General features: G+C 39.4%; 1 protein-coding gene across 5 annotated transcripts in view; it reads left to right on the plus strand.

Annotated features, from left to right (window-relative positions):
- Positions 1-15454, plus strand: part of BCKDHB (branched chain keto acid dehydrogenase E1 subunit beta) — a 245088-nt gene that overhangs the window by 131840 nt on the left and 97794 nt on the right. Inside the window, exon 9 of one of the 5 annotated variants that reach the window (XM_089921771.1) lies at positions 2966-5863. The exons of the other annotated variants lie outside the window; for them this stretch is intronic. Coding sequence (XP_089777897.1) covers positions 2966-2995 — 30 coding nt within the window. The 3' untranslated portion in view covers positions 2996-5863. Of the gene's footprint in view, positions 1-2965; positions 5864-15454 lie in introns of those variants that run through there. 5 annotated transcript variants of the gene reach the window in all.

Raw genomic sequence — 15454 nt, forward strand, 5'->3', positions numbered from 1 at the left:
ACTGTCTTGGTTTGGACAGTACATTATTTGGTTATGCTACTCATTAGTCTCTGGAGCTGTACAACATGACTACTTATTCCGAAAGCAGGAATTGTGGGACAAGAGTGTGGTGCTGATTGGTAACTAGGCTGGGGAGGGTGGTACTGAGTAACATCTCTGCTCCGTGTAGGGTATAGTAATGGTAGCCTTGAAGAATCTGTGAGGTGTCCAGAGGTACTCCACTGGGGATAGGGTCTCATGCTAATGGAAGGGAGCAGATAGAGTATGGCATGTAGATAGGTGTCCAGAGACCTAAATCTAGCAGAGGTAAAGGTAGATCCATAGTCTGAGTATTCAGATAGGGGTCAGAAGAGAGAATGGTTTGACAGGTGGTTGAAATTGGCACGTCTTTATCAGGCAGAGGGATTTTTCTCTGGATCAAGGGTTAAGGGGACAGGACTCAGGCATGGAACATCACGGCTCTGGTACCATATTCCAGTCACAGACTCACTGGGCAGGATCTAGTCACTAAAAGACTGGACAACAGGATCAAATTTAGCTATGAAGTGACAAAGCAAAAAGGAGCATGACCTAGCAGTGAGACTCAAGTACAGGTATATTAGGAAAATTATACTGAGCGGGCTTATTCCCAGGCAAAAGCTTATTATGCTGGATTAATTAATTAATTAATTTGAAGTATAGTTGATTTAAAATGTTGTGTTAATTTCTCCTGTACAGCAAAGTGATTCAGTTTCATACACACACAGGCACAATTTTTTAAATGTTCTTTTCCATTATGGTTTATCATAAGATACTAAATATAGTTCTCTGCTATACAGTAGGACCTTGTTGTTTATCCATTCCATACATAATAGCTTACTTATTATGATTTATTCTTCAGCACCAACTTGAAGACTGGAATGTCAGTGAGTATAAATCCAAAGGTAGGAGTATCCCAATCTGGGGAAAAGAATAGGGAGTAGGGAGCCCCATGCTTTTTGATAAACTTTGCTCCTTGGTGAGCTGAAATAAGTATATATCTGGTATAGGAAGATTCTGGGTGGATAGAATTCTAAACTCATATCTGGATAAAACCAAATTAAATTAAACATTGTTTGACAGCAGCTAAGAATTACTGAGAAAAGTCCTCAAGTTATCTATATTTGAAAAAATCCCACTTTGGATCGGTTTCCGTGTAAGTATAGGGCCTTAGAATTATGGAGGCTATGTTTATATCTGCCTATTTTAATAAATTTATATTATGATGAATGAACAGCTCACTTTTTCTTTCAGTCAACTCTGACAGTGTCACAAGCTCTAAATATAAACAAAGTGTCTATGAAAGAAACAACAACACTATTTCCTGATGCCTCGTCCTGTAAACATGAGTTTATAAAATGACAGAAGCTACTGGGCTTTTATGCTGGGAAACTGTAATTGGGAAACATGTTAAGTAGTGATATTTGGAGAGGGCTGAAGTGTCTGATGACAGACGGAGGTGAGGGCTGGTGAGGTGTGGAGAGGGAAGTTTTGAGATTATTCTGTGTGTGTTTCTGGAACCATAAAATAGCATAACTAGAGGTATGTGTTGTGGTAGAACTAATAGCTAGGCAAAGGGTGGTTTAAAGAAACCTGTTGGAAAATTAAGTGTCCTTTTGAGGTAATATCCCGTAGAAATGCTGAAAGGCATGGCTTCTAAGTCAAATCTTGAGGGGTTCCAAGATAATTATAAAAAAAATTAGCTCTGTTAAAATTACCATTGAAAGAATTAGGCATACATCTTTTTATCTTGTTGTTATTATCTAGATAGAGAAATGTCTTTGTTTCGAGGGAAAAATGGGTAACAGGTGTTTTGTTTGTGAGGTTTGTACTTTTGTATGTGTGCGTCTACCGTAGAGTAGCAGATAATGTCTTTTTACAACTCATGGGAAGACTGACTTTCTTCTCTACCAAAACGCTAGCCTTGTGGAAGCTGACAAAAGTCATTATTATGATTTTTGGCTCAAGAAAATAATGATAACTTGGAAAAAGTGAAGGAGTGTGGCAATGAAAGAAAGACATCTGTAATGCAACAGACAAATTATTGAAACAAAAGATACAGTGTTTCTTTAATTGGATTCTCATGGCCTATTGGTTTAAAATATGCTGACCAAAGGCACTGTCTGGAAGAAAGGAACTTTGGATTTCTAAATCAGTTTTTCCAGTTTGGGTTTAATAGAATTCAACAAACTTTTATTGAGCATCCACTCTGGAGCCAGACAGCCTGAGTTTGATTCTCGACTTTATTATTCTACCTCTCTGTGCAGCCATTTCCTCATCTGTAAAATCGAGAGGATAACAGTAGTACTTACCTTCTATAATTATTTTGACGAGGAACTGAATTTTGATTATGTATAAAGTATTCAGACCTGTGCTTGCCGCTTTGACACACAAAGTCAACTGAATTAGAGACTGGGAATTTAAAGATACTCGCACTGTCTTTGTGAGAGAGACAGGTAAGCCAGGTAAGCGACCCCACAATTTCAGCATTTTCTGATGGAGACAAGAAAACATTTGTCAAAAGCTGCTGTGGGCCCTGAGGTGGAACAAACAGCAGGCTTAGGGGAATAGTTTTCTGGAGTAAAACTCAAGACAGATTTTCTGTAGGAAAGGAAAAAAAAATTCCTCCGAAAAGTCCCAGAAACAAAAAGTAGACGAAGCCGTAGGCTGAGAATCATTCATTCGCAGCTTTTTGAACTTCCTTCCTTGCTGGGCCCATCGCTGCCTCTGGCCACTGTGTAGACACTTGGTAAAACCATGACGGAGACGGTTTTAAGTTCTAAGTTCATTTGCGCTCTTAGAGTCTACTTGAGTGTAATGGCACTGTGAAAACTGGAATAACAAATAACCATCCTCAGCCTGGTTCTCTGGACTGCTGGGTAATTACTGACTTCTGGGTTGGGTTAGAATAACGCCATGAAGAATGACGAGCATTTTTATGTCATAGATCTTCTCTTCTACTCTCTGTCAGCTCTAATGAACGAAGAAGAAGAGAGGTGAGTATTGTTAAAAAGAAAAGAGAGAGAGGAAGACATTTTTAAGACCAATGTGTGGGAGTGATGCTTTAGGATAATCTGGGTGTTGTAATAATTTGTGATTCTCTAACCTGTGAAAACTGTAAACTGTTCAGCAATATAAAGTTTTTATACATTTGTGGATGTGCAGAAATGGGACTTTATTTCTCTGTAACTGAACCCAATTTAGTTCTGGAAACTTTTTTTCTGCCATTAGTGGGAAAACATGTAATATTGCTGCTTCAAGTTGGTATCTCTTTATAATGCCCTTGGGGGTAACTATTCAGTCAAATTTAAGATGTGATGCAGTCTGCAAAATTCTCAGTCATTCTTAGGGCTGCTGTTCCCATTCTTCTCCCACCCCCGCCTTCACCCCAACTGCAGCAAACTCCAGATGGAGTCTCAGTGGCAGGGAAGCACTGGGGGGAGGAAGGTGTCCATCCAATCCATGGTCCCATGGCCTTTGTTGTGTGTCTCATCCTGCTTGGCCTTTGGCCTTTGTCTTCATGTTATTCCCTGTTGCTATGTCAGAAGCTGGGGCATCTTCCGGTTGATTTTTAGGTTAAGATAAAACCATGATGACTGCTTGCTGATTCATTGGCCGACTCCATGGTTCTCCATGCTCAGAATCCTCACTCCCTACCCCGAGTGCTGCAGCAAAAGCTCTGTCAGGCCTCCCTTGAAGGGGCCTTGGGAATGATTCTGGATCTCTGACAGTCCACTGCAGCCAGGAAGACAGGGAAACTTAGAGCTCTCAATCCCATCCTGCCCTGCCATACTTCGCCACCATTGCTGCTGTGACGTATCTACCAACACTGAGTGGGAGGATGCATCACAATTGTTCCCCCAGGGCTCCCCTGGTGGCGCAGTGGTTGAGAGTACGCCTGCCGATGCAGGGGACGCGGGTTTGTGCCCCGGTCCAGGAAGATCCCACATGCCGCGGAGCGGCTGGGCCCGTGAGCCATGGCCGCTGGGCCTGCGCGTCTGGAGCCTGTGATCCGCAGCGGGAGAGGCCACAGCAGTGAGAGACCTGCGTACCAAAAAAAAAAAAAAAAAAATTGTTCCCCCAAAGGGATTCAGATAGGAAGCTGGGCAAAGCCTCTGATGTTTGTGGATACCCTCAGTCAATCTGAATTTTTTTTACCATCTTACCACCCCATCTCCTGTTCAGCCCCCTGCAAGACACACACTTGCATACACACACCTTTGAGGACCTTGATGGTGTTTAAACTTCAGTTAGAGACTGCCATCCCATCAAACTTTTGTCCCTTTTCCTAGAGCCAAGAAAACTGCTCTAATACCGTGTCGTGCTATTGCCATGCTCTTTCGGTATCTTTCATATGAACTCTCAATTCTCCATGTTCCAAGCCAAATGCTTTTGGAACATCAAACGTACCACTTTTCTTTCAAGCTCTCACAGTAGAAAGTGTGGGTTCAAGACAGTTGCTTTTGCTGATCTCATTTAAATAATTCTATCTTGAAAGTTAGAATTGAACAACTATGTCTTTGTGCTTGGCTGTATGTGCCTGTCCCTCTAAGCTGAAGCTGTCTCAGCTTTACTGGGTAGAACAACAAAATCAGTAAGAATGAAAAACAAATCAGATGATATTAAAAGAAACCCAAAAAACCAAACCCACCTCACCTGTTAAATCTTATTGCCTCCATCTGAATTGTTATCCCACACGAGGGGAATACTCAATCATTTATAGCCCTAACTTTGTGATGATGAGTCAGGCTGCAATCCATGCATATTTATAAACCCAAGTGTTAGTTTGTCATGATGTATTACAGATGAGCTAATGTTAGATACAGAGGGGAAACTGTTGGTCAAAGTTTAAATTCTCCTCTCTGATTCACTTGGATGTCTTTACAATTTATTGAAACCGTCTGGAATCTTATCTCTAAAAGAGACATAATGACTCACTTACGATGATAAAGCATACTGTTGGTACTTCTGGAGATGATGGAAGGCTGTCACCAACCAACCAAATTCTATTATCAGAGACGTAAAATGAATAGAAATGGTTCTTGAAATGACCCCCTGTGTAGTTCCTGAAATAGCAGCTCCTTGGATAATCACCATTGTGAATTGCTGCTGATGGCTTTTACTGGAAGTCTCTGGGGTGATAAGGACCACTTGAACACTGACTGTGTCAGGGTGGTTTGATACTTTCTGCTACTTAACATTCAGAATGATCCATGGTTCTTTCTAAATTGCTATTCAAAACCTCAGGGTCTTAAGTCTCATTGCCCAGTAATTACAAGACCTGCTTGCCTCAGAGTTTTTCAAAGAATAACATAATATATGTGAACATTGCAAACTTCAACTTTGTGCAAGTGTTAGGTGATTGTTATTATTTTTACTAACTCTACTACTGTGTTCTTTTTTCCCTTCATCTATTCCTCTTTCTTTTCAATGCTTTGGGATAGTCATGCCTATTAAGCTTGAATTTTAAAGAAAGTCGCCTTCTTTCAGAGTCAGCACCCTAGCTGGTCAGTGTCATCTGTATCTTTTCCACCTTTTGAGCCATGCCCTGGGACCTCTTTGGTTCTTTTCGGGTCTGTGATGCTGTGTGTTTTGAGCATGGGATACATTTCCAAATGTGCTGCTTTTTTATGCTGAACTCCATTCTCAGCTGCCTGGTTTTGTTTTATTTATTTTTTCTCCAGTCTTCTTTGGGCTTATCACTTACCAACTGGTTTGAAAGATTAATTCATATTCAACATGCGGGTCAAATGCCAAGTATGTGCAAAGTGTTGTGATTGTTCTGGGGAGGGGGGTGAGCCTGGGGGCCCAGGCTTTCCCCTCGGCCAGGGGTGCTGCTGCTTGCTAAGCCTGGGAATACAGAGGTGAAGCGGAGAAGGAGGGGAGGCTTGGGGCACAGTCGGGGTGTGTGGGGGGGGGTGGGAGTAGAGAGACAGCGCTGTTAGCTTTGGATATGGGGGAAGCTGGAGGTGTCCAGTGTGTGAAACGTGGGAAAGGCTTTGACTCCAAGTGGCAGAGCTGGGAGTTATTAGCATCAAGACTGTGCTTGAAGCCAAGGGAATGAATGAAAGAAAATGAAGATGAATTCCCTGTTGAATAACTACCAGACTTGCCATGGTTATTCTTCCGTAAGCAGATATCCTGGTAGGGGAGAACCCCTCAAAATAGCTAGAGCGATGTTGAGGTATTTATGTGCTGAGTGTCATTGACAGGCTTTCTGGAAACTACAGTTTTGAAAATCCATGACAACCTTAGGACAGAGCTTCTCAGCCTTGGCACTGTTTGCGTGGTGTTTCAGGTAATTCCTTGTTGTGCGGGGCTGTGGTGTACACTGTAGGGTGCTTAGCAGCATCCCTGGTCTCGACCCCCTGGGTGGTGGTGGCGTTCCATTTCCTGCCCCTCCCACCCCCAGCTGTGACAACCAGCACTGTCTGCAGACATTGCTAACCGTCCCACGGGCTAGATGATGCCACCTAAGCAGGTTCTTCTCTGAGTTTACGTCAAGAATTTTGGGAGAAGCTCCATTAGCTCTTCTTTTCCAAAAAAGCTGAAAAATGAGTTCACTTCTGCAATTATTCTGACCCCATTAGGAAACAGCTTACTCATCCTGAAGGATGAATTAAGTCATTTTATAGGGTTTTTTTGTTTTTGTTTTTAAATCATCTCCTGCACAGAAAAGCACTGATAGTGTTAGTTTCAAATCAAATCCTGTTTTTCTGTATGTGTGTATCAATATAGAAATGAAGGAGATGCTGTATTCTAAACAGTGAAATAGCTTGTGGTGATGACGCAACCATTTCACAGGACTTGCTGTCAGTTTCTTATTATCAAGGATTTTAAGGCAGACCGTCTAAAAGGGTTACCAGAGAGTTCTCTTGGGGATGGAGGTAAGAGGGTTTGGGGTTCAAGTGAAGCAAACCTTGTTCTAATAATTTGAATGTAAAAAAATTTAAACACAAGGACTAGAACTTAATCTTTTTAAACTTACACTCTTTTGTAGTTCATCAAGAAAAAGAATATAAGAAAGTCACTTAGTAAATTACCTGTCTTGGTAGCTGAATTAACTTATAGCTTGAAACCCTTCTCTTAAAGTTACTCAAGTTTACAGAAACATTGATAGGGTACATTGATTGCAAGCACGTGCCTGTATATGTGTTGCTCGGAAATGGTACTGCTTGGCAGCCTCTGAGAACGGTTAGCATCTTGTTTGGCTCTGTTTCTTCCCTGACCCCTGCCCCCTGGCTCACAGCCTGGTGTTCCTGACACTCCGTTTGGGGAAGGAGCTGAGGGAAGGGGTTTAGATCATGGTACATCACCTCTTCTCACAGATCTTCCAGCATTTCTTCCTAGGCTCACATAAAATGGTAGCTGCTGAGCATCTTATATGCCTCATAGGATTGTGGCTATAGACTTCTAGCTCCCATCTTAATCTTCTTCTACCAAATAGAGGAAGAAAGAATAAAATGGATTCTAGCCTTTGCAAGATGTACTGAGCCCTCACTCAGAGACCCATACCTACCCTCTCAACATTTGATCACATCCCTTGATTGGTAGAAGTAGGAGGGAAGGGGGCAAAGGGAGGGAATACCAGAATTTGGAGGTCTTTCTACTGCTTTTCATCTTAAAGATGGGAAGAGTAGGACAGCTGGGGAAGGTGAGGGCCTTTTCTCTGTGCTACTTCTGCTGTCATTTGATTGGAATGACTAAGGCCACTTTGGAACCAGCAGCTATATTTTATTGTTTAAGGTGGAATTGGATTTGGGCTCATCTAGTCTTATACAGTACAAGGAAGATGGAGTGAAGATAGTATGGTAACCAAGAGTCTTATCGCAGGAGAGGCTACATGGTGCCGTGGAGAGAGCATGCTTATCCTAACTCCCTGTGTGTACTTGGTCAAGTTACTTAATGTCTCTGGTCCTGACTCCTGATCTGTAAAGCCCACTCAGGGTTGTGAGGATTTAATGTAGTCATTGTGTAAAGCACTTAGTAGTTGTAGCAGCAGTTTTTATAGTCTAGATGGCGACTATTTAGTTTATTTGCTCAGGAATTATGTGGTAACTGTTTAAGAATTGTTCTCTGATTGTTCAAGATTCGGATTCTTATTTTGGCTTCACCACTAACTAGGTAGTATCCTTGGCTAAATCATTTAATTTTGTGGACCCTGCATTTCTTGTAGTATTCAAAACTGTTAAAATTGATGACCTTTCCAGTCCAGTGGTTAGGACTCGGTGCTCTCACTGCGGGAGGGGACCTGGGATCCATCCACCTTCGGGGGGAACTAAGATCCCGCAAGCTGTGCGGCAAGGCCAAAAAAAATAAATAAAATAAATAAATTGCTGACCTTTCATTTTCTAAGCTCTGAAATTTTATTTTGTTTTGCTCTTTAGAAACCTAGACCTCTTTTTGTTAAAAAATACATCTATTAACTAATTGGAGTTTGACTCACCTGCTAGGTTAAGTAGCCATGGCAATTGTTAAGCCTTTTACAAATAAACTTATCATTTTTCTAGATAAGTATGCACAAACAGAACAAATTGCTTAACTGGTATTTTACCACTTAATTATGTATTAAAGGATCCTTTTTAAGGTTAGAGGGTGATATAAACTTATTTAAAATGTCTCCAGAACACTCAGCCTATCACAGGAATATGTGACAAAGGCAAAATTCTATTAAGTGATATTTGTAACCAAATGCTTTTAATTTCCAAGCATTCTGTTGCTGCAGCGGGGGTGGGGTAGGGGGTTATGTGTCCTTTTTCTGCGTTTAGATTTTTTTCTCTGTCTGACATACGTTTATTGTATAAACCAAGGAGAGTACGTATCATTAGGAGACAACACCTCTCACTCCAGGCCTCAGTTTTCAAGTATCTCTCATACTCTCTCTTCTCACGGAAAACTACTCTTAGGGTCTTAAAGACCAACTTTTTCTTTTATGTATTTCTGTTTGTTATAGTGTGTGCAGCAAGCAACATCAACAGATGGTGGATTCCCTCATATATAATAGTTTTAAAGATAATGATAGGGAGTTAAGTTATTAAGCCTCAAATCTAACCCACAAAAATACTTTCAGCGTTAGCTGTATGCAGATTTTTGATTGAGGTATTAGCTTATTGGACTTTGCTGCTACTAAATAAAAGTGGGGACTTTATCATGTAAGTATTTAAAACCTAACATAGACAAAGAGAATATGAATTGACACAGAACAAAAACTCAATTTTACGCCCTCATAATAGCTCACGTTATAGAATGATTACTGTGATTGCAGGCATTGCGTTAAGAGCTTTAAGCATCCCGACAGTGCTTCTAGGTAGGTGTTAATATCCCATCCATTTTATAGACCAAGAAACTGAGGCTCGGGTTAAGAAACTTGCCCATGTTCACACAACTAGTGAGCAATAGGGCTGAGGGTTGATCCAAGCTGTCCAAGTCCAAAGCCCGTGATGAAGTTGTTTTTAAGATCCAATTTCCCAAATTTCCCTCATCCAACCCTGAGACTTATTTTTGTTTATATCAAATGAAGTGGCAAATTGAGTGATTTCTGGAGAAATTCAAGTCCAAACAATGTTATTGCTGAGGTCATTCAGATTATTTTTGTCACTAGCATTTGATAAATAAGACTGTGTCATGAACTAGACATGGTTATAGACGAATTAGGAAAGTACCTTAGTCCTCCACTCACATCTCAGTTGTAAAACCACAATTTGACAAGATTATTGGTCGCAAGTTATTTTAACAGACTTTCCAAACTTAGATTTTCTGAAGTTAGTAGAAACTGAGAAACTTTTAAAATAGTTTTTTTTCTGGCCGCAATGCGCAGCTTGTGGGATCTTCATTCCCCGACCAGAGATTGAACTGGGCCCACGGTAGTGAAAGCGCCGAGCCTTAACCACTGGACCGCCAGGGAATTTCCTAAAATTGTTTTTCAAAAGCATCAAATGAACTGAAAACAATAAAGTGATGTACTCTGGATAAAACTAGGGTGCTCTGTGGCCACCATCTTAGATGGTTACTTATCCATGAAAATATAATGTCTAATATTTAAAGCAATCTAAATCTAATTTCTTAACATTGAAATTTCTGCAAAGAATGATTATATATAAATCTAAGAGATACTAAAAGTAACAGATATATATTAGGCATTAAAAAAGTAATTAGACAGCTAAAGCCTATTGTCACACAATTTAAACCAAAGCCATTTAAATACACTTGTTTGTAAAGTCCCTTACGTTGTAAACTTTCTTCGTCTTCCTTCTCTTTCTCCACCCTTTCCTCTTATCAGTATCGTGATCTTGATCATTGCCATCATCTCCATCACCATCCTCTCCATCAATTGCCTCCTAATATCTATATCAGTACTTAAATTGCAAGCAACAGAATCCCACTCAGGCTTAATTAATCAAAGGAGCAGTCTATTCGGAAGGATATCTTGTAATTTGTAGTTTGAGTACAATCTGAAGAATCAAGTCCCTTGGAGCTGTGCCAGGGCACACGGATGTGCTTGGAATGGGCTACAGGTGAGAGAGTAGATATTGATTCCTCAGTCTAAGGTCAGCTGGCTGGGTCCTGGGACCGTTAACTTCTAGCCTGTGAGCAGTCTAGCCCTCTCATCCCAGTGTGCCATGTAGATGTTAAATTTTTATGTATGCTAAGACTTAAAAATGGCTGGAAAGTATCTTAGAACAGAAGACAGAGCAGATCTAGAAATGAAGGAAGATTGCAGGAAGGTAGTGGATGGTCTTTTCAGGTTTTGACCTTTGGGGTCAATGAGATTTTGATCCTTGTGCAAACATGCTGTTTACTCATACAATCGGCTTCCAGGAAAGAACCTTACTTTGGGGCCACGTGTCCATTCCTTGGTCCAGAGAATGTTGGGTGCTTTGGTTGATAGCCCTTCCAATATGTCATCTTATGGAGGGGGATAAACTTCCAAAAGGAACGTCACCTAAAGGAGAGAGGACATGAATGGTAGTCAGAGAAAATAGTAACATGTCATGTTGTGCCAGATCACTTTATCGTGCGTAAAAATAATATTTCTCTTAATATGTTAATCACAGATGATATTTGGCCCAAAATTCATGGCGACATATATAGTGTTTTCTGAATATTATGTGGTTTTCACAGTAAATCTTGGAGAAAGAAGATTTTCAACCATAACTTGTTTTTAATTCTAAAAGAGAAGGTAGAGGTCATTTTAGCTTTTATAGATCACTAATTCCTGTCAAGGTTCTAAAATTTAATTATTATGAAAATGGAACTATGTTTTAAAAAATCTTCAGAATTTGACTTAAATTGTCTTTAGGCAACATTTCATAAGTAATTATTTCTTTGCTGAAATGATCATGGCCATTACTTTATTATTACAAAATAACTGCCTGGGATGTTGTATCAATGATAGTATCTACGTTTGATTCAGGCTTATGCACTGTGCGTGTAGGGTCAGCAGGATGGGCCATAGAACCGCCTTTTCCCTTTTCATAATCAATTCTAAAAAGGCAATAATTTCTCCTCTGATTTCTTAGTATCCTAATATAGTATTAGTACTTTATGTCTGCTACTGATTTATCCTAACTCTGTCCCCCTCTCTTTTAGTGTACCTGTTGTTTTTTCCTCACATGTCATATTTCTTTAATCGGATTCTTTTTGAGATGTGGTTTTCCTCTCCAACTTCTGCATTATGAAGTATGATTGTAAAGTAATGTTAGTGATCTTTTTAATTGTTCATAAACAAATTTTAAAGATAATTCTGAAAGAAAAGTTCCAAAATATTCTGCAAAAGCCTTATGGTTAGAATAACAGTGTCTTTGGGTAAGTATTTTGAAGAACAATATTCATTGTTTGTTTAAAAATGAGTCTGATTATATTATCATTACAGGTTATATTTGCTTTTTCTATATACTTTAAAAAAATGTATTCAACAAACTTCTAGATTGTCAGCTCCTTGAAGGCCAAGCCCAAGGGTTATTTGTTTTGATTTTGTACTTTATTGATTTTTGTTGATTGCACATTGCACTCTATAAACTGCAGTATGGAAAAGAGATAAGTGCCATATATAATCCTTTGTGAGAATTATAACACAGTAGTCATTATAATTTTTTTCAAGTTCAATTAAAAATAGCCATCCTTCTACAGTTTTCCCAACGTGAATCTTCCACATGAGAGTTTTCATATACCGTTCCTTTCTCTCCACTAATAGTGGCCTCTGTTTTTCTGTATTTAAAAACTGCTATGGTATTAATTTCTCAAATACTTTGATTTACAAAAAATAGAAGGATAAAAATTCAGATCACCACAGTTTATCACTAAGGAACCTGACATTACTGTATAGCATGTAGCAAGGAGAAACTAAATATGGAGAAAACAGTTTTCCATGTTATAGGATCATAAAACTAGAAGGATTTTACCACCGTCTTTCAGTGTATAGTGATGCAAGGAATGGGTTTGGCTCCATGTGATTAGAGAACAATGGAAATTTAGTTTTCCAAATCCAATTGTGCTGTGTAATTTTCCATGGAATATGTCTTAGCCTCCAGAGCATAAAGACTATGCCTCATTTACTGTGTGTGACATTTCTTATTCTTATTAGAGAAAATGTAAAGGATATAAAAATCTTAAATATATTATCCTAGTCACTAAATTTATTTATGGACAACTAATAAGACAATAAGCCAGATGCAGAAATTTGACTTTGGGGTTTTGGTAGCATGACTCTGCCATCAGGGAAGTGTATCTGTACCCTGATGCTATGTGCCTTTGTTCATTTCCCCCGTATTAGAAAAGCCTCAGTCTTTCCTTCCCCTGGGTGTCTCCTTTACTTTCTCACTACTACCACATTCACAACACTTCTGACACTTCTGGTCACCGAATGTGTGGGGTTATTTCCTGACACCAAGCAATTCCTTGACACCAGATGGGTGTCCTAAAATTTAACTCAATTCTGATACTGTCTACCTGGAAATAGTGTAAGATCCCATAGAATAAGGGACCAGTCCCACATGACTGCTTTCACCCCACTTCAGATGCCAACTGCAAGTAGCAGGTCTCCAGGTTACCTACAGCTTTTGTCTGACTTGGCTATAAGTAGGAGGTTCCCACAACCCCTTCCCTGGGTGTGATTAATTTGCTAGAGCAGCTCACAGAACTCAGAGAAACACTCACTTAGGTTTACCAGTTTATTAAAGGATGTGATGAAGGATACAGATGAACAAAGAGCCAGATGAAGACATACGTAGGGAGAGGTCTGGGGGTGTCCTGAGCTCAGGAGCCTCTGTCTCTTTGGAGTTGGAGTGTCACCCTCCTAGTACATGGATGTGTTCTCCCACCTGGAAGCTCTCAGAACCCCGTACTCCTGGGACTCTTATGGAGGCTTCACCACATTGGCATGATCGATCATTAACTCCATTTTCAGCCTTTCTCCCTTCTCAAGAGAGTGGGCAGCCGGGGTTGAAAATTCCAAGCTTCTAATCATGTCCTAGTTTTTGAGGTGACCAGCCCCTATCCAGTAACCAAATAGAGGCCACCCAGAGTTGCCTCATTAGAAAAAAAGACACTCCTATCCCCCAGAAAATTACAGGGTTTCAGGAGCTCTGTGCCAGGAACTGGGGGCAGAGACCAATATATATTTTCTGTTGTCTGTAGAAATGCTAAAAATTCACACCCCCAAAGGTTGGAGGTTCCATAATATGCTTGTCTTTGAATTGAGAAGCCATTCATTTCTCTTTGGGTCTCTAGGTTGGCAACAAATAATAAGTTTAAGTCAAGAAAATTCAAAGTTGGCAAAAATGGCCCATTATTTAACTTCCTCTTCCTTTAATGTCACATTTTTATGTTTTAATACAATCTATGTATATGCATGTGTGTATGTATATATGTGTGTATATGTGCTTATATGTATGAGTGTGAGTTGTATATATGTAAAGTTGTATGATTATCTAAGGAAGCTTTGATTTAAATTCACAAAGGCACCATTTCATTTAAATTAATTTATTTTTTATACAGCAGGTTCTTATTAGTTATTTTATACAAATTAGTGTATACATGTCAGTCCCAATCTCCCACTTCATCTCACCCCCATCCCCCCACTTTCCCCCCATGGTGTCCATACGTTTGTTCTCTACATCTGTGTCTGTTTCTGCCTGGCAGACCGGTTCATCTGTACCATTTTTCTAGATTCCACATATATGCGTTAATATATGATATTTGTTTTTCTCTTTCTGACTTACTTCACTCTATATGACAGTCTCTAGGTCCATCCACATCTCTACAAATGACCCAATTTCATTCCTTTTTATGGCTGAGTAACATTCCATTGTATATAGGTGCCACATCTTCTTTATCCATTTGTCTGTCGATGGGCATTTAGGTTGCTTCCATGACCAGGCTATTGTAAATAGTGCTGCAAGGCACCAACTTTTATAAAGCTTTTTACAGTTTAGTTTTTATTTGGAAAGACAACAGTTTCATGGTAGTTCTTCCTAGGTTCAGCTGAATAGCACTTTCCTCTGTGCTGGTGAAATCAGCTAGCCCCTTATTTTAGGCTTCAGCCACACTTTATAAATTAAATACACTGTGATTGACACCTTCTGATGGCTTAGCTTTGCAGGCAAGAGATAAAATTGTTAATAATATTTTGTCATGATAAATGTAGTTTTCTCATAGTACATTTTTTGGGGACAACAATATGATTCAAAACAGAGACTTGTAATTAGACAATTATTGGGTAACAGGAGAGGATGTTTTCAAATTTGTGTCCTGGTGGTGGATGGTTTTACTCTAAAATCTAGTAGTTTCCTGATGTAATTTTATAGTTTCTAAAGTTGCTTACAAATGTGAATACCTACATTATTAAGAATAAATTTCATATAGAGAAAGACAAACACCATATGATCTTACTTGTATGGGAATCTAAAAAAGCCCAAACTCATGGAAAGAGAACAGACTGATGGTTGTTGCGGTGGAAGGAAGTAGGGGTTTGGGGAAATAGGTGAAGGTGGTCAAAGGGTACAAACCTCTAGTTAAAAGATGAATAAATTCTAGGGATGTAGTGTGCAGCATGGTGACTATAGTTAAAAAACCATATTGTATACTTGAAAGTTGCTAAGAGAGTAGATCTTCAAGGTTCTCACCACACACACACACACACACACACACAATTGTAACTATGTGAGGTGATGGATGTGTTAACTAATTGTGGTAATTGCTTTGCAACATTTTGAGATATATATCTCAAATCATGATTTTGCACATCTTAAACAGTGTTATATATCAACTATATCTCAAGAAAGCTGGGGGAAAAATAATGTCTATCCATTAGTGTTATAGTTTCTTTTTTTCTCTTTTGTTTTAAATCGAAGAATAGTTGATTTACAATATTGTTTGAGTTTCTGGTGTATAGAATAGTGATTCAGTATTACATATATATTTTTTTTCAGATTACTTT

This window comes from Delphinapterus leucas, chromosome 12 (genome assembly GCF_059928025.1).
Source record: "Delphinapterus leucas isolate spDelLeu-1000000601 "Yukka" chromosome 12, BTC_Dleu_Yukka2, whole genome shotgun sequence".
NCBI classification, from domain to species: Eukaryota; Metazoa; Chordata; class Mammalia; order Artiodactyla; family Monodontidae; genus Delphinapterus; species Delphinapterus leucas.